We start from the raw sequence: 20,600 nt of genomic DNA on the forward strand, positions 1-20,600 counted from the left end.
ATTTAGAAGCAACCGTGGCTATCGGCGAACACGACAAGGAACACACCGGCACACTGGCAGAGAAGCCCTGTCAGTAGGGATTATAACGACACTATTAACTTTTATGCGAATCGTTACTTTCGAAGCCTTCGGTTTCAAAGGATACTTTTCGCTTGTCGGCCGTTTACATCCGCTGGTTGGTTCTGGCCTTTTTGAAGAGTAGGTTGGGTGGAACGGAAATACATCGGTGTGCTGCTTGTGCCCAAGGTGTTTTGTATGTGTGTCTGACCTCAGATCCGATGATCAGGCATGCCGAGCACGTTCCACGTTCGGGAAGCTTCGCAACGTGACAGGATTCGTGTACACGGGGTAAGAAACCGTCACCATGACACCATACTTCAGCTGCTTCCATTCACGTGTTCTTCTGGCGGTATAATATACCGCGGATGCAAATCATTTCCACATTATTTTTGGAGGGTTGTATACTATGCGCACTGTCTACACTGGAAGCCCCGAGAGTAAAGAAGTTCGGTGATGGAACGAGAGTTAATTTTTGATTTTTGGGGTGGCTTTTTTTTGGGGTGTGTGTCACGTTGTCGCATGATTGATGAGAAGTGGGTTGGGATCGAATCAGCTGAATGGAGGTGTGGCAATGTTTTGCCGACGGGTCTAGCGAATTGATGAGCTTATTAAACGTTGTTAATAATTAAAATATTTGGGTTCTGCTTTAAAGATCTCTTATAGTGAGGTGCATAATGATTGAGAATTAAGGGTGAATTAAATATTAACAGAGAACGAGTAAGTGTACCACGACGAGTTTTTATAGCTCTTTTGCAATGTAAGTCATTCGTAGTGATTTAAATCATTCGTGAATCATTTAGCTTGATAATGAGTTGATAGGAATCACGGATATGAATCAATCACAAGTTGTTTAACTCGTTGGTGAGTTAGTTCGGGATTCAATTTAGTGTGGTGACGAAAAACTCACTCATAGTGATTAAAATCATTTGTGAGCTACCTAGCTCATGAGCGAGCTGCATGTGTCTGAGAAAGTTTCACTACATCTCACCAAGAGTGAGACACCACTCGTCAAATGAGTTGTAAAATTTCAAATTCGCCATATAAATTAGGTGTGGAGTGTCTCGGCAATTGGTCTGTATTGTGTTTTCACTGAAATCACAACTGAAACTCAATCCTTCTTTTAGTATTTCAAATCGCTACGATGATGTTTTATTTAAATCAAAATTGTTATTATCAAAAACGATAAAAGATATTAAAATAAGCTCTTTCATAATACCAGCAACAGAGTCCACGCAATTTGATTCCACCCTGTCCCATCCCTTTCATAGCAATAGTATATATATTTTTTAAATTACGCAAATTTCACATTGAACACACGGAAATCGTGCGCAGGTAGGAAATTGTGTTTAAATAATTTATTCAACGATTTCAGCATTATGAATCCGGTTTGGAAGTGTGAGATCAAGCCTGCACCGGATCTGCGCTTCATCGCGCGTGTAGCAACATTTCATTAAAAGCCGCTTTGTCGTCATAGCACACACACACGCACCGACACACATGCGATTGTCCACACCTAGAATAATGCAAATTCCCTCTCTCTCTCTCTCTCTCTCTCCCCCCCTCACCTTCTCCTCTTCCGCCGGTGGTGTCGAATTGGTATGTTTATGTACTTGGCCACCGGTAGAAACATTATTTGCACGTGAATGTTTTATGTCGAGCCAATCCTTCCCTCACTTTTTGGCTTCCGGAAGTGCAGGGAATCGGGTTAATTGATGATTTTAATTATTAACACCCGTCAGCGCACGTTAAAGGGGGGGTTTGCACCGTCGGGGGTACTCGAGTGTCAATGGCGTCGTTGTTGCAGTATGGCCAGTCCGACATTTGGCGTTGTAAAGCCCAACCGCTGGGCCCTGCCTGCTGTTTCAAGTTTATGCATTGTTGCCTGCCGGTTAAAAATGTTACGCCTTCGGTGGTATATGCTGGGCAACGCCGGTGATTGGTGATTGTTGAGCTGTGCAATAAATTAAAAATCACACCATTTGACGTATATCCGGCGAAATGACCGAATGTTGGTGAATTTTGAGGTTGATTGGTACTCTTGTCGCGAGGTTGGGTGCTGCAGAAAAGTGTGTGGAGTGTTTTTTTTTCGCAAGAGAAATCAAATCATTTCAAAATTTAGAAAAAAAAGTATTTCAAAGCGAGTTTGTTTTCAATGATAGAATAATGAAACAGTTCATGCAAAGGTTACGCGAGGCGCTTTCATGCAACACAATAAGCATTTACTGTCGAAAATTTTCATTCGACAGCTATATGGTTTTTGTTTTTTGCAAATTAATGTTTTTTACTGTTGTATTTCGATAAAATTCTGTTTAGCATGATTTGCTTTCATTGTTCTAACACAATCACCATTGCGGTTTGAGCTTTTGGGGAAAGTTTCAATTGTATACCAGCACAATTTTGGTTTATTTTGTCTATTTCCGTGGGAATTGTTTACTGAATCTAATTTAGAAATTTGAAGGGTTGAAAGGTTTAATTTTGTAAGCTTTTTTATTTATTTTTTTATTATGCATTTTATTTTTATTTATTATTATTTTTTTTATTATGCATTTTAAAATTTATTTGTAAGCTTTTTATGTCATCCAAAATCATGATCATTTTATGTCATTTATGTAAGCTATAACATATATGATAAAAATATATTTATTCAAATGTGTTTGCATGTAAAATCTAGCGTAATGCATGAATTGTGCTTTTCCAACTATTATAAAATTCGTGTATTTATTATTTGTCTCAAAGAATATACAATACACTTCGACCACATTACTCCTAATTTTTTGGAAAAAAAATGATGAAACCTCATTACTATCATAATTAATAATTATTTCTGCTTCTGATGTAGCACCACATCCTCAAGAGAGGTCTTGCTTTGCGACTTCAACGATAGGATTTAATTTCCCCGTAGCAGGATAGTCAGTCTTGCGTACGTGGGATGTGATTTAACACCCACTTCTGGCATGTAAAGACCTGCGCGACATGCAACACATACGCCACCGCCCACAATACTTTAATGTACTTTAATAACACTTTAATGTTCTTCGAAAAAAAAGTATCAGAAGACACAAGAAATATTCTCATTCAACCATTTTCACTTCACCGAATAACTCTTTGCACAATTCCTTCCCTGCGGTGGCATTGTCTTATTATTATCGCTGTCAAAATAAATCGATCGTTCGAGTGTGCGTTCGCATAGCAGATTACCATTTGTCTTTGCTCGCTAAACCCACAGTTCCGCTGCTGTGTTGCATAGTAAGTGCCGCTCATGATAATAAAACAAAAGCGTTAGATTTATTTTCGATCAACTGTCTAAATGGGAAACAATTGGTAGCGATGGGGCAACAGCACCATGACAAGCGGGAGAAGAAATCACAGCCGAGGACACATCAAGGACAAATGGGCAAAAGCGCGATACAGCAGTCGGATCTCGACCAGCGTGTGTGATTCATAGTCGCACAGGAGCGCAAGCATCCATTTTCGCTTGACGTTGATGGGTTGATGCGGTGCTCCACATATGTGAGCCTGACGATGGGAGATTGCTTTTTTTTTCTTCTCATGATTTACATGCTCCTTTGCTCGAGTAGTCGAGTGGTAGTCGCTCAACGGTTGGACGATTTGTTTGCGCATTATTTTTTTTGCTGAAGTAACGCGAAATAATCTGGAGCTCGATAAGAGGTTCCTTTCATTTCTTGGGGAGAGAGAAGAAAAAAAAGAAGAGAAATTCGCTGCACGTCCGGATCGAAGAATTAGGAAGCGAAACTGGCGAATGGAATTGCAACGTTTGGCATACTTATCCTTGCGTGATTCGGCACAGTCGATAGCGACACGAAGATGATAAAGTTCAAGCGTCAACGAGCGTGAATAAAGATTTGCGACTGTACTTTCTCTCTCCTTCCCTTCGCTTTTCTTCCGATTTGGCTGATCATGGTGGGTTGTAATTATCGAGCAATTAATTTTACCAAGACACAAGACCCTGAAGGGTACTTCTTGGGTGGTGCATTTGATTGAAGCCATCGTTCCATCTATCCGTTTTGCACGAACAAAAGCGTCAGAAGCCAACCAAAAACCATCCGACGTTTCGGGAGGCAAATGAAGCTTTTTGTCTGCCCCAAAACCCACCAGCAGCCCTGCCTCTGCTGTGTTGTGGCGCATTATCGGTTTCGGGTAAAGAGCGTACCCTTGTTTTGGTATCTTATCGAACGAACGGTTTTTGTTCGGGCCGCTTAGTGGGGGCCCCCGTCTACGGCACGGTTCGCTTTCGCTTTCGGTAAGAGGTTTTAGGCAGCAAACTGCTAAGCACCGTTTTCACCTCTTTTGTCAACGGTGAAACAATCGAACATAATGCCCAACGATGGATGCGAGAAAGAGATTTCAACAAAAGATCCCGGCCCCGGATTGGAGCATCTGTCTTTGGGTCGTGTCTATAAAAGTGGCGGGAGAAAGCGAAAGCTCGCCCCACCACGCTACAAATAAAACCCGGCCAGATAACGTGGGCTCATTATCGGTTTAATTGGACGTGCTCTTGTGTGCGAATCGAGTTTTGTGGGTGACTGGCACTAACGTTCCAAGCTCGGCACTACTTCACAGTACGACGCCTCGCGAAACACTTATCGTGTCTTGTATCTATTGTAACCCCTCTGTTTCCTTCCACACGGGGCTTTTTGGGGGGCGAAATAAAAAGGGAAAAGCTTACAGTGATGCTGCTGTGTAATGTGCATTAATCGTTGCACGTGCTATCTGCGTATCCGCCGCACAATCGAACGCTGAGATTTGGTAATGCTCGGTGTAACTTCGAGCGCATACCAACCGCCTAACGTGCGTAAGTAGAGCGTGACCAGACCAGATCAGTGTTGATGAATGCACAGAAGGCGGTCACTGGTACATGTTTGGACACCGCTGATTGACGCGGTTTGGCCAAATTTCCATCTGCAGCTATAGTACGCCAACGGTTTTCATCCATCCATGCCAAGTTTGGTGAGTCGAAATGTACAATGGCACTGTTGGTGATTACCTTGTCCGAGAGTGACCTTGACCAACACTGTTGTTTTGATCGCGAATTGGTTTGTATTTCATCTCCACAGTTTTACAGTGTTGTGCGGGTTTTCTGTCACTTCGTATAAGGATCATATTGTGTAAGGGATTGGCTTTAATAATAATTAGTTCCATCTTGCACAAGAATATGTCCCTTTGTTTGAAGAATGCTCTTGAAAAGCGTACTTTAATTACTCTCTTCGCTGTCACGTCCAGCGACTATCTCAACAAGGAAGTAACAAATTAATGCGTATCGATTGTACGTACTTCCGAGGCATCAATATATCGGACATTGGTGCCGCTTGTCTTTGTGTCTGCTCGGGAAGTCCACCTTGAACTTGGAGGATTCGACATTCGGAACGAATTTACACACAAGACACAAGACGACTTTTTTTTCTATTCTGTTCATTTCATCTTCTTTGCCCTGTCCATTAACTCACCTCATCTGTTGCCATCGAATGACATCATGTTGTGCTCGGTTGCTTTGTAAAGCTTTATCCGTCGACACGCGTCATTCCTGTTGTGTGAGAAACTCTAATGGTGGGGAAGGTACAGCAGCAAGGACAATCGAAGCAGGTGAAGGTTGTGAACCTGACATTCGCCCAGACCGTTCTTGCCACAAAATGTTACGATTAGGTGTAGTCGAGGTAACAATAATACTGACGGTGATGACGAGAATGATGGCCGCACACCGGTGGACATTGCTGAGTCTTCCTCGTTCAATGGTTCCGTCCATGAGTGTGGAAGCGTACGAATGGACATTAATGCTTCTGCTCGACGATGGAGGATATTTGCGGATAATGTTGTGCACAAACTCATATGCGCGAGTGTATTTATGTACAGATGGACATTAGTTATTGGGTGGTGTGAACCTTGCGCTTCAATTGATGATAGAGAGCTATATTCAGTTCAGATTACCGTTCTCAATATTGTATATGGCCCTGTCCTGTCACCTTGTACCATGTGGAATGTATGTTCATCACACTCCTGTATTCTAAAGCAGCTAATAGTTTTTCCCGTACATCTATCTCTCTATCTGCATTTAAATGATGATGTCCGCTTCCGGGTTTATAACATAGGAACGAACCTGAAACGGTGTCGACGTAAGCTGTTCCAGGTATTCATGAGGTTTCTCGCTACTCCTCATCGCGATACGATATATGCAATATGTACTCAGCTCAAACTTGTCTCTTTTTATATTTAAAATCTCGAATATTTGATGGTTGTAGGAGTCTGCATATTTATTAAAAATTTATTACCATTGAAATGACGATATTTATGGGAAAAGTTTCTAATACACATATTACCACGTGACCATTATGTTCACTTTCGCTCCTAGCAACCAGCACTATGAGGTTTTAGTATAGCGTGGCTGCTCTTATTAAGCTTTCCTTCTTTAGGTGATTGACGCGAAAGTGAACGCAGTCAAAAGCGGTTCCCTAACCAAACTGGGCGCATTAGCTTTATACCACCTCAAAGATTTGTACCGGTTCTGGTACAGATAAACCTGACCGACAGACGTTTCGTGTTTGCTGGTATTTATAGTGACAAAACCAGCGTTGGAGAATTTATTACTGGTTTGAGTGTTTAAAGGGTTCATTATCCGATTATATCTTGGGGTATGCAATCATAATAGACAAAATACCCCTTTTTTAAATTGTTATTTATCAAACTGAAGCATATTATAACCCTGATAATAGTTTCAGATTTTGGTCGTTTATGTTGCGTTTTGTAATGTTCAAAATGTTCAAAATTCAAGTAATCAAAAAGAATAAGCTCCAAAAGGATTACATGTTGCTTCATTTTTATTAACTTTTAATGATACTTATTAGGGAACGGGCCGTTGGTGAATGTGATAAACGGCGCCAGTCCACACGACCAAACCGGGTTCAAATCCCATCCGGACCGTCCCCCGTAGCAAGGACTGACTATCCGGCTACGTGGTAAAAATAAATCTAGTAATCCAGAAATGGCCGGCGTGACCTGTAAGGCCGTTAAGCCAAGAAAAAGAAGAAGAAGAAGAAGAAGAAGATACTTATTATTAAATTATTACAAAAAAAAAAACATTGAAAATATTTTCATTCTCATAATATTCTCAGTTTAAAATTCCACAAGTTTTTTCCTGTTAGGAACGACCAGGCCGGAGTAAGATTTATTTTACCCCGTAGCCGGATAGTCAGTCCTTGCTACGGATCTTGCCGGGATGAGATTTGATGCAGGGTCCTATCGTGTGGACCGGCGACGTTTATCACATACACCACCGGGTCGCCCAAATATTCCACAGATTTTACAATGCGGATATTACATTGACCCGCCTTTTTGGACGTTTGTAAGATGCTATAGTATCTAATCAACTTGCTTGTTGTTTAGTAATTCCATCACAAGCGCCCATTATGATGAAGTATACGAATCAGTCAATCAATTAATTGCCCTGCCTGGTAAATCGAGAGTTACCTATTCTTCCATGTGAATTCCTGGAATTTCAACCAGATAGGTTTACTTCCCTAGCAACTCGTGCGAAATATTCGACACTCCGATCTGTTTGAGGTTGGTTAGCGTATGAAGCGGCACCGGGTATTTGTATTATGATCCGGACAATACCCATATTCCAGGCAGCAGTTCCGAGCGATCGCGAACGTAGGTGGCTGCGTAATGTAATTTCATTCAGACAGGATTTCGTTTACACTGCTACGCTCTAGCCGTCCCATGTTCCTGAGCGTGGTAGATTCGAAATTGGCAAGATGTCGAATGGAGTGTATTCTGAAACGGAACCGCGCGCTGTTACGAAATTGAATTTACATCGTGCTTTCGGGGGGATGTTGCCGGCAGCAAACACGAGCATAATGGGATGATGTATTCAGCATATTTGGAATCTTTAGAATCTGTTTGTTCACGGTGTGTGGGAGCTTTTGCAGATGGTGTGATGGTGCGATGGTGTGATGAAAAGGGAAGGGTGCAATATTCAACGATGCCTATTCATTCGTATCATTGCCCGAGTGGTAGTCCGTAACGAGAGAAGTTCGGCAAAGCAGTAGAAATAGTTATCCTGATCAGCTGCACGGGATGATATTAATTAGGTTAATTGTGTCCTCAAGACGAGCGAGATCGGATCAGCGCAACATGATGCGCCCTAAAGTTTAGTTCTGATATGTCGGATCAATATTGACTAGATTGATTTCATTTTATCCCAATCCGGAGTGCGATCGTTTCTGAGTTTGTTTCGTGAAGAATCCGAAAATACTCCGAATCGTTCGTGTGAGGTAATTATGCATTTTTAAGGGAATACGTAGTGATTTAATACTTACCATTGTTCATGTACGCTCAATAATTGAACGCGACACCAAACCAGGGACCCGGAACACCACGCATGAATTATGCTGCTTATCGAATTTTCATCTACATGCCCTGTGCTCCCCAATGTTCCGGTGTTGTTGTTCATGTTGTTCGCATGTTCGCCTTCCAGCGGATGTAACGTTTGTCTGCGACTGCGTGCAGCTTATCGCGATGCATATCCTGTAATTGTGTCTGGTGGATTAAAATTTATGCTTGCCCCCCGGGGGAGGCGGGAGCGCGAGCTGTATCCCTCCTTTGGATTCGGTTCGATTTTGTTGCAACACGGGGCAACACAACAAAAACCGCCGTGTGGATGGGAAGAGAGTTAATTATGATGCATATGAGTGCAGGGACAGAGTGAAAGCAGGGTAGGGCAGAATTTCTTCAGGCATTGCCAGTGGGTTTGGAGTTATTGCTTGTGGTTGATTTCGAATTTTGGTCGCGTTCGTTTCGCCCGTACGTAAATGTTCGCTAACGTCCAAGCGTAGCGTAATTACCTTCCGGCCATACAGCGTCCGCCGCGGGACTACCGGAATTGTATGTTTTCTGTTTTTATGCTACCGTATTATTCATACATTCAGTCCGTTTTACAAATGTGTTACATTGTGTTTTTCTCCTCCCTCTCTCTCTTCACAGTACCATCCTTGGCATCTGGAGGAGCCGACTCGGCGATCAACCCGTTCATTCGGTACTGGGAACCGGCCCGGTTCGATCGCGGTTTGCTAGATGTAGCCCACCAGCATCACGAACAGCATCGGAGGCGTCGCCGGAGCATCAACTACGAGCATGGTTCCGCCGCGTACGGACCAGCCAATGTGGTGCGGTTGAACTTCCGGGCTCATGATCGGTAAGCTAGAGAAACTGTGCGGATTAGTTAAAAACATCGTTCGTGTAAGGAGAGCAAAAGAAATGCTACATGATGATTCGATTGGAAGAAAATTTTGTGCGTTATGAGACAAGACATTAAATTATTAGACAAGCCTTACGGGATACTTGCTCTACGGGTAGTTGAGGATGGAGTATCACGATTCAGCAATGGCGCAGTTCAAGAAATAAAACAGGAAATATTACAAGGGAGCCTACCTACATCTCGCATGATCCCTGTAACATCCCAACGTCCATTCGCTACTGGAATACTCACTTGCTGTACCAGTAGCAGGGCTCAAAATTAAAAAATTCCCCCGCACAGACAAAATGCGCATTTTTTTTTAACGGCTCACCGCTTGAAAAATTCAAATTTCGGCGAGAGTTTCAAATTTCGTTGTTGTTGTTGTAAAAACGACGGTTGCACTGAAAGGTTCGGTGAAACTCTTCGCGCTCAGCGCATTGCATACTTTGCGGGGCTTTTGATTCAGCCCCGTTTCGTGCGTTGCGTGTGAACGGTTGTCTCCTTTACAGGGTGATCCAACAAAATGGTGTGCCGAGTCTGTGAATTGTGATGGGTTTTTTTTCCCCGGAGTAATCCGACTCCGAAACATTCCGGAGTTACTCCGGAGCTAAATCCGGATTAATCCGAAGTAATTACTTCGGAGTATACTCCGATTTTTATACGTCGGAGTCGGAGTGGATTCATGAATCCAGTCCGGAGTTCCCATCACTATTGTCCAGATCCTGGCATACGCTGCCGGCACAGCATAGCAGAAAAAAGGGATCGTCATCTGCACTGTTGAAGTAGTCCCAAATTGCACTGTTGAAGTAGTCCCAACATCGACAACTGCATTGATGTTGTGATATGCCAGGATATATGTAGTTTTTTTTTTATTCATAAAGAACGGCCTGGCCGTATTGCTGGGATATATCTAGTTGCTGGCTGACAAACCCGTCTGAGGATATATCTAGTTGCTGGCTGACAAACCCATCTGAGGAAACTTTTCCGCTAAGAACACCTGTCGCGACCTGAAGCTAGGATTTTATAGTTCCAGTACTCACATACGTACTCAGTACTTTGAGACATGGAATCTGTCCAAAATTTACGAAATCCTCTTGGCCACGTTTGAGAGCAAGATGCTCCTAAGGATTTTTGGCCTCATATGTGTGGAAGGACAATGGAGGAAATGAACTCACTATCGTACAGTGAATTAGACTCACCAGACTCCGGGAGGCTGGTCATTCGAATGACACCGGACGACTCAGCTCGTAAAGTCCTTTTAGGTCGTCCACATGGGCAGAGGAGGCGTGATAGGCCCAAACTGAAATGGATAATGGATTCAAGACGGTACCTTAAGATGTTTGGAGACCGTATAGCAGGCTATGACTGCGATGTGGTTCTTGCGCTTAGTATTTAGAAATGAATATATAAAAAAGTGTTTTAAAGAGCCATCGTAAAAATATAATTAAATTGGAGAGGAGAAGTATTTTTAAAAATATTTTCAAACAAACGCAATCTTTTCTGTGTTTTCATGCTCTCTCCAACCTTATAGCGTAAATGAAGTGAAACTTGTTTATCAATTGATACCAAAAACAAATATTCTTCCCTTTTTCTCGTCTTTTGCCAATCGTACACAAACCAAACATCGCATCTATGTTTCGAAAGGAACAAATACAACATTTCGATTGAATGTGTCACCGATTGACCGATGTACAGTGGATGGTAAAACCCACCGGTCAGGTTTTCCATCGAAACAAATTGTGTCATTAGTTGCATGCATTTGTATTAAAACAATTTCACATTCACTCCCGTACTGGAGTTCCGAACAGAACCGCCGGCAGCAGCGTCCAATCAGTTGCAACCATTACTCAACCCGCTGCTGGTGCAATGTTGTTCCGATGGTTTTTCGTGTGCCTTTTTTTGAATGCATGCTTTTGCTTAGTTGCCCAAAACCACGTCCACGAGCTGGCTTTGACCATGACGAAAAGTTTCCGGTCTACGAACGATGTTGTCGTCCTTTGGAGTCATGTTGGAACGGTGAAAAACACGGATGAATCCGTATGAGGCAACCAATCGACAGCAACTGGGTAGAAGTAAAATTCGCAATCCAAATGAGGAACATTTTTGACCAACCGTGTGCACTTGTCTCAAACTCGTGTATGTAGAACCATAGCAGATGTTGCACTCTATGCTGTTTACCGACTGGTCTGGTCTGTTCATCTGCAGCCTTCCTGGGGGGCGCATACTTCTCCAATACACCGACGTCATTCGGGAACGAGCCGTCCTGAACGTGAAACTCATTTTCATTAAAGCCGTTCAGTTGGAATCGTTCTGCAGTCGAGAGACGGTTGCAACTGCCGCAACATATCGGAAGGCCAAGAGATTGTGTACATGTGTTTTGTGTCACACAAAGTTCTGGTCGAAGCACATTGTTGCTACACCGTACTGATTAGCTGCCGTTAGCCAACGCAAGGAAAATGCAGACAGTCCAATAGTTGGGTGAGTAAACTACACTGGTGCGGAATGAGATGTGGACAAAGTAGTGATCTAACGATATAATGTTGTATACAGGCGATGGTAACGACAGAGTTACGCCAGGGTTATCATCTCTCGGACAGTCTGTCTTGTATCGTAGATAGTAAGGTTTTGTTTTGGAAAAAGATTTCCCATTCCACACATGAACGCTTCTCATCTTCGATGGATGTCAACATGCATTGAACTTTACAGCCCACTTTGCCCACACATGATTGGTTAAAACCCCAAAAAAACCTTGTCCACCATATGGTTCCTTTCCATCGAAGAATCCGAAACCTTCGGTGATCCTAGTTTTGGTGTGATTAATTTTGCACGACACCAATAATGTCGTTCGTTACGCTACCGGCTACCCGTTATTCACCGTGAGGCGTAAGTGTTTTTGTGGTGAGAGGAAAAGTTTTCACATTCTTTTTGGGTTTTTGTGTAGGCTTGCCGCATACCACTCGGTAGGAAATGTTCGCAACAAACCGCCTGGCAGCAGCTGGGCACTGATAAGCTCATTTTGTCCTATTTTACAGCGTGCCGGAAAAGTTTGATTTTCGGACTTGGAAGGAAAGTTTCCCGGCGACATAAGTTGGTGTTTGGCAGGGTGAGGATAGGAGAGATAAGGGAATGAAGGGTGGAAAGGGTAATCAGAGGAACATACACACACACACATACACACGCAAACACTCGGAGCGAGAGATTGTGGAGGTATCTGAAAATGGTCGTAAAAAGGCGAGTTCGTCCGGCCGTTTCCGGCACAGTGGGTTTACCACCGCTAGCAGTGATGTACATGTACAACGACATTTGGGCACTAGTTTGGTAGGAAAGCGAAGGAATCAAGTGCCGGCTAAAATAGTGCCTAACGCAAAGGAGCAAATCTATCCACCCTTCGCCCTCGGAAGGTTGGGAGGGAGTGTAGTAGAAAAACTTTTCCCAGCGAAACTGTTATAACCTGTACTTCCCGCTGGAACATGGGCAAAACTTTAGTGTTTATTTTATATATTTTTTCGCCTACATTTTAGACATTGGAGCGCCCCTGCAGAGAGTTAAGGGGCATTTAGGGTTTGGTCAGGACTTTCCTGCAAGCATATTTTTCTTCCATAAAATGAACTGAACAAGAAAAAAACCAAACTAGAAAACCAAGGCAATCCCACTTACACGATGCAAAGTCGCGATACGAAGCAAAGTGTTCGTTGTAATAAGTTAAAACAAACCAACACCGTTTCCTGGCAGGCAGGGCGCGTAGTATTAGAGTTTTGGGTTAAGTTTAGATGTGGAAAGTTTCCAGCGTCACCACGCAGCCGCAACACGAGCTGTAGATTTGCGAAGCTGTAGATTAGTATCACACTTTGTCACTTTTTTTTGGTGGAACGCAACTAACTATGTATGCTTCGTTTATTTGTTTTCTTTTTCAGCGAGTTCCGGCTGATATTGCGAGAAGACCCGCGTTCAGTATTTTCCCGTGATGTCCAGATCGAGAACACCGAGGGCCCGATGGACTACGATCTATCGCGCATCTACACCGGCACAGTTGAAGGTAGGTTTTTTTTGAGGAGGCTAACCTCCGAGTAAATCTGCTTCAGACAAGTGCTAACTCCATCGCCCATCACTCCGATCGACTACGAAACCGTTTCAGAGCAATGTTATAAAAAAGGGAAAAGCTTTCAGGCTTCAGGAACAAATGAACAAGTATCCAAAAAAAAAGAACAACTCGTAATGAGTTCTTCATGTGAGAAGTTGTGCAAATGCTTCGAAGGAAAGTACTTTTTTATCACTTTGTTCGCTTTCTTTTTTTGGAGGTTCAAATTTCAACGATCTCATCGCTAGGAAGATTCATGTTTGGAAAAAAATCCACCCACAAAAAATTCTACTCTTGTGCTATGAATAATGCACATCCATGCTCTACATCATACGCTGGTACGTTGTGGCCATTATGTATGATATGAAGAAAATATCCGCTTGTTGGACTAGTAGCAAAAGAAAATCTCTTTCCATCTGCACATACTTACAACGTAGCTCTCTGTCTGTGTGTTTTATGAAATTCGGAACGGTCAGTTTTGTATATGGAGGGATTCCATTAAAAAAAGAATTCAAATTTTGGTATAATTGTATATGGAGGGATTCCATCAAAAAAAGAACTCAAATTTTGATATAATTAGCCAGATAGTTAGATCTCTACTATGGGGTAGTGATGTGCGAGTCGAATGCTGGAACTATCCGCGAAGAAAACCAAGTCCAAGTAGGTTCAGTAGGTTCAATAAATCCGGTAGATAAAGCCAATTCCTTGGTGCTGGAAGTTCGGCACGGACCTGCTGAACTCGTTGCACCTAATATGCACTCTATTTTGATCAAATCTCGTTGAGTCGTAGTCTCTTACATTGTATAAACGACATAGAGTCAAGCTCACTACATCAACGGACGGACATTGAGTCCAATAATCGACTATTATCCAATCTGTACGACTGTCCAATCAGTCGCATGACCCATCCTTGAAATAAGTATATGAATGTAATTTTTTATACTGTCAACTAGTGTTGGGTAAATCTGATTCAGATTCATAAATCTGAATGAATCTTTGAACTGAATCAATGGTTCTGAATCTGTATGTCAAAGATTCATGAGTCTTCGCAGATTCATGAATCCTCAAAAACTCATAAATCCTCGAAGATTCATGAATCATCAAAGATTCATGAATCATCAAAGATTCATGAATCATCAAAGATTCATGAATCAACAAGGTCTTCGAAAACTCAGGTTGACCATTTGGTTGACTGTTGACCAAAGAATCTTCGAAGATTCATGAATCTGTTGGGAGTCGACTCATGAATTAAATGATTCTTCACTGAAGATTCATATGAATGATTTTATTCAGAAGATTCATTAAGCACAGCACTACTGCCAACACTATGTCAAATATTGAGGACATCCAATACAGAGGGCGCGGAAGATGTAAGGAGCATCAGCGTGTTAAAAAGTGACCGAATGATATAAAGGATCTTTACTGTTACTTCCCAATTCTCCAAGAAGGAGTATTAAAATTTGAATACTACTTCGCGCTAAAGATATTTTGATTTAATTTATTGAGGGAATTTCGACAGCTTCCTCGGCAAATCTTAATGTTAACCACCAAACATGATCTATTGACAGTTTTTAAATGTTACCCCATCCAATACTCCAATGGCCTGGCCGGGGTATTCTAGGATACCTCATGATTGCCCAAAATATTTCAACATACCTGTTGTAGACCATCCCTAACCAATCTTAAAAACAGTTTGCTGTTGTAATTAGGAATATTCTTCAGCATGCAATAAAATCTAAAAGCTTGTTTTCGAGCGTAATGTTCCCGCGAAAGAACACATGTAATCGGAGCGAAAAAATGGTAGAAAATTGATAGCACAAACATAAGTGCATTCCCCATTTTCCATTCGGTTGCTGCTAATTTCGCGACTGCATATGCCAACCATGTTTTGTCCGACCTGCCATCGTTGCATGCTCAGCCCGGTCCAAAAGCATACATGCATAATGTATGTACTCCCAGCATCCGGAGACCGTGCGTCCGATTGGCAGTAGCGTTATGTGAGGGGCAGCAAAAAAATAGCGCAAACAGCGTTTAATTTGGTGCCGTTCCTCATATCTCAGCGGTTCACTTCCACTGCCAGGATTGGGCGGGATGAGTATCACAACACATTCTGTTACAAACGGTTTCGCATAAAAGTGGGCGAAGGAAAACGCGGTCAACATTGAGACCATATTCTCGGTGGACTGTAACGAACACAAAAAAAAAACAAGCTTGTCCCCGTTGCTTTTCGCTAGCCGTGAGCGACCAGTCAGTGTTCGTTGGCATTTGTTTCGTTCGGCAGGCACAATCCGCAACCCGGAGCGGAAAATTCAGTAATTTTATTCATAATGAAAAATAAATGGCTTTTCAACAAGTTTAATTCCCACACCACCGGAACCTAGCTGTAGAGAATGTGTGTGTGTTTTTTTTTATCCTTATCAGTGAGTATGTGTGTTTGTAGGTATTTGTAGCAAGCGCTGTGTTGGTCGCGTTAGTGCTCCGTTCGCCAGACCCGGGCGTAGTGCTTTAATGGAGTCTGTGCGCTTGCCATCAGCCATTGTAAAAACACAACCATTTGGAGGGTTTTTAGGGTTTCTTTTTTTGTGTTACGTCTGGATTTGGCTGTAGCGGTCAAATTCTTGTAAAGCTATTTTACTCACACAGTCCGTTGGTAGCTTGAGTCTGGAAACAAGGTTTTGTATGTTGGGTGCTTTTTGTTTGCACGAACCGTAGTAGCAGGTTGTTCAGTTTTGTGCACACGAAAACGTGAAGCTTCGTGCACTTCTCTTTCTCTCTCTCTCTCTCTCTCTCTCTCTCTCTCTCTCTCTCTCTCGATGAACTGGGTTTGTCCTGCATGTTCAATGCAAATGCATAATAATTTTTGGCCCTTGGTGTATATATTTTTTTGTCTATTTTTTCCATTGCTAACTGAAGGCACTTTTCCAACTTTTCCGAATCTGGCAATGGAACCAACTGGACCACCATCACCAACAAAACGTTTCGGTTTCGGATGCGACAAGAAATCTTTCCGGTGGTTTTGTTCTGCCCGTCACACTTCACGGGTTACGGTTGAGCGCTTGAACGCTGGAAAAACTAATTTCATTCTTCAGTTTGAAAGTAATTTGTCTGGTCTGTCCTCTCCACGCTGCTCCATCGCTGACCCTGGAACGGGTTTCATGTGCGCAACGGGAATTCTGTGAGCCACAGGCGAAACGTTGACGATGATCCGGCTTGGCAGACCCCGGTCGGTAGTGCATTATTAGTGCAATTGTCCCCATTGCCTGGTGCCGGCACGCTGCAAACGATACAGTTGCTGCCCTCATCGAAAGTGTAGCACTCGCTGGCAGTCCCTCTTAAGCGCCACACCATTGTTTGCGGCTTCCCGTTCGACCGGCTGACGGAGGCAGTGTGAGGAAGTTTGTCGCTGTTTGAATGAGCAATGATGAACGAATTGTTTCCCGTGCACTTTTCCTTGTCGTGTGACATCCTCATCAACGATGAACTATTGGTGTGGGGGGAGTAATGGTGGGATGCCGACGACGGTGGTTTGGGTGGTTGAGAAAGCCGGGGCGAAATAAAAAAGAGGTAGGAAATTTAACACTTTTCCCGTCACTCGACACGGTAGGGATGCTTTTTGATATGCAGAGTCTAACGTTGGTCTTGCTTTGCTTGTCGTTTATGCAACCAGGGGTAAATAGTTTCCAGCAAAATGCGCGAACTTGCAGCTGTAATTGAAATTTGTTTTATTTTATTTCCTAACTATCAACTAACTTTCCAGTTTAGTACTAATTAATTACTACTGTGGTGTTGTTTTTTTCTCAAAAATGTAAAAGTTTACTATTTGATCATAAAGTTTGGCTCCTTGGCTATGTTTATCAAGATTGTATAAGTAATCAAATTGGTCTCGAATTGCATAACGTAATTTGGGACGGCCCGGTGGCGTTTGTGATAAACGGCGACGGTCCACATGGCAGGACCGGAGATCAAATCCTATCCGGACCGTCCCCCCGTAGCAAGGACTGACTATCTGGCTACGTGGAAAAAAAAGGTTCGTAAGCCAGATATGGCCGGCATGACCTCAGAGATCTTTACGCCAAGAAGAAGAAGAATTTGTAAAGTTATTAAGGAAAAAAGTTTCTGCAACAGAAAATAAATAAATATTTTAAACTCACCGAAGACAATCCGATGGCGTTGAAAGCCTTAAATACTAGCAAATATTATCCTGAGGCTGAGGCTCTACGAGTGGTTGGCAAATATGAGAAACATGCTTTGTCTCATTTTATTGAACTACTATAAACAAAACAATAATTTCACTCACATAAACACAATTTTTTTTACAACTCTCAAGACAAAAAAGTACATTTTCTTAGCTTTCTTCTGTAACATCCATTTTACAAGGTTGATAAACAAATTTGAGTGGAACATCGATTATCCGTGCTCATCGGATCCTTGACGGAAAAGGGAATATCACGGATAACAGGCACAACTCTTTTTATCGATAAATGTTAGTGTTTAGTGTGTAATAGGTGGACATTTTTTTCTGTTTGGTCGAACTAGAGCCAATTGTATCATTCACTATTGAGGCTTTTATTTCTTGCCTTCATCGGCTGTGCGCTTAATATGTCATTTCGCGTTTGGAACTGTCATTTCTGAGTTGCACGGATAATGGGACAGCTGAATAAAAGGTACCCGGATATTCGGCGCTATTTTGAATATATTCTTAGTATGAGCGTTATTTCAGTATGGAACTGAATATTTCACTTTTCATAAAAAAATGTGTGAATTTATCTCCTTATACCTATGTGGATTAAGGATAACGGATTAAAATCCTTATAAGATGATTAACTGTAATCGAAAAGTTCAAATTACGTAAAACGAACTTTAGCTTCTAGTTGATAAACAGTAATTAATAATATCGATTGATCATAATAAATACGGAATAAAGTGGAATAAATTATTTTTCAATTGGCTTTCGCTTACCTTGAAATCAGTTTTTCAAACTGTTTATAGTTATAAAGTACCTATCCTAACATGGATTTCTATCCTGCTGTGTAACATCATAACGCTCCACAACACCTGAAACTCACAGGAAACCGATCGATTGATTGACTGCCGCGACGTCACCCAAAAAGGAAGCAAACGTTTGGCTAACGAAAGAAAACCGCTTCAATCAGTCACCCCTTATCTTAACTACCACCAAGGTTGTTTCTTCCATTTCACACACGTCATCTAATCGCGGCAGTTTTGCGGACATGATTTTATCCTCCCGGCACACGTCGTTGTCATATGCGCACGTCGCATCGTCCTGTACACACGAAGCTGGTACTCGACATTTCCCGCGTGGCACCACGATTGAACGATAAAACGCCTCTGATATCATCATTATCGCATGGGAACGCGAAGGTACACTTCCGTTCGCATCGGTTTGCCTACTGTTGTACGTACCTCCACGGCGTACATTCTCGTGAATCCTCCGCGCTCCGGCTGAAGTGTTTGAACATTCTTGGCAAGTGTCGCTTAGTAGTATTTTCCAGTTGGCAGAACGGCACCGTTGTTGAATGTTTCTTTTGCTTTGGCGTTTGCTTGCGTTTTCCATGCATTGGAAGAAGATACTTTTTGGTCGCGGATTGTGTAGAAAAAGGCAACCGATCGACGCCTGATTGCAGCATCCGTGCAGGACGATCGATAAATATTAATTCGATTTGATTTCATTAGGATGATGCGCATCGAGCACATTCAATAGCGGCGAAAACTCGCTATTTCGATGTGTTACATTCATGCTTTAGGCGAACCTTTTTATCCCTAAGGTACCGTCGTGTTTTATGTTGCCTTGGTGGTGGTTAACATGCGAGCAGGCAACTAATAAACAGGCACACGTGTGTTGGTTGTTTTGGGGCAAGAAAGTCTTTGCCGCAGCACACAATATCTTACGCAGCGGGGAAATTCACATTTTCCTGCTGAATATGATTGCTTTTATCCCTCCAAAAATGGTGTAAATGCTAAATTGCGAGCGATTGGTGGTAGAAAGGGAAACAACAACATCCGATTATAATGTGTTTCCGTGAGTTAGACACTTTACAAAAAAGAGCCGGGCATATTGAGCGGCCACTGCTACGTATAACCCCTTCACGTTCTGCATTGATTTATTGTACCGATCTGCCATATTGATCGACCCGATTGTTATGTACCAATACCTCGAGTGAATAATCATAAGTTATGCGTGGCTTTTTCGATGGTACTTTTTACCCTTGAGAGGTGCTGCAGGTGCGCCAAACGATACCTTAAACATCCCCCATTCGCTTAGTTAGGAAATCGTTACGATGTCGGGGTAAAGTGTTTTAACAACGTACAAGATAAGAAAATAAGGATGGTGTAATAAGTTATGCGCGTTTGGCTGTTCGGATTGAATATAAAATTTCACGATAATGCTAATGCGTGTGTGTTTAGAGGGGTAGGGAATTTTTGTTTGCTTGGTTCCGCAGATTTCATACAATCTTTTTTTGTAGCATTTGCAGTATTAACCATTTTGTTTTGATTGAATTGTGTCAGACGTTGTGAATTATTTACGAAAATAGAATATTAAAGTGGATTTAATTTGAATCATGAACTACCTGCTAGTGGGTTTTTTTTCAAACAAATTTTCTTCCCTGCCACACAAAGCACACAATCCAACACTATAAATCAACTGAAGTATCCGTTTCTACTACGTCCGGGGCTTGCAGCTTGGTTCCGTACGCGCCGTAGTATATGGATGAAATTTTCATGTTTTGTTCGAGTATTTTTTCCATTTTCTTTTATTTTGCTCTACAACAATGTGCATCGTGCAATGGTTGCGATCCTTCTTACCTGTTCGCGACAGTTCTGCACTCACACTTTTACCAAACATCTTTCCGACATCTCCTAGCACAAACAAGGAGAATATTATATCTTTTTTTAAAGAAGATACGGAATAAATGCATGAACAAGTTGAGTAATGTTGATGCATTTGTTGCATGGTCTCGTAATGTGCATGCTTTGTATGTTCGTCACCGCCTGTTAATAATGCTGGAGTTGTCATAAAAAGTTCACAATGTTCAGTTAGTTTGTTATAAAAGAGTGAAGTGTATAGCGGAGAATATTTGTCAGCATGTTCGAAACAATTTATTTGTTTATTGTATTTTGTCGAAGAAATGGGAATTCGTAATGTTTTCTAAAAATCTGGTAAGAGGTTCCAACAAAAATACCGTCACATGACGA

General features: G+C 42.2%; 1 protein-coding gene across 4 annotated transcripts in view; it reads left to right on the forward strand.

Annotated features, from left to right (window-relative positions):
- Nucleotides 1-20,600, forward strand: part of LOC125760454 (uncharacterized) — a 168,189-nt gene that overhangs the window by 47,161 nt on the left and 100,428 nt on the right. For all 4 annotated transcript variants that reach the window (XM_049420596.1, XM_049420593.1, XM_049420595.1 and 1 more), the window contains exons 3-4: nucleotides 9,055-9,265; nucleotides 13,222-13,343. In XM_049420596.1, the coding sequence (XP_049276553.1) occupies nucleotides 9,055-9,265; nucleotides 13,222-13,343 (333 nt within the window). The remainder of the gene's footprint in view (nucleotides 1-9,054; nucleotides 9,266-13,221; nucleotides 13,344-20,600) is intronic.

This window comes from Anopheles funestus, chromosome 2RL (assembly GCF_943734845.2).
Source record: "Anopheles funestus chromosome 2RL, idAnoFuneDA-416_04, whole genome shotgun sequence".
Classification (NCBI taxonomy): domain Eukaryota; kingdom Metazoa; phylum Arthropoda; class Insecta; order Diptera; family Culicidae; genus Anopheles; species Anopheles funestus.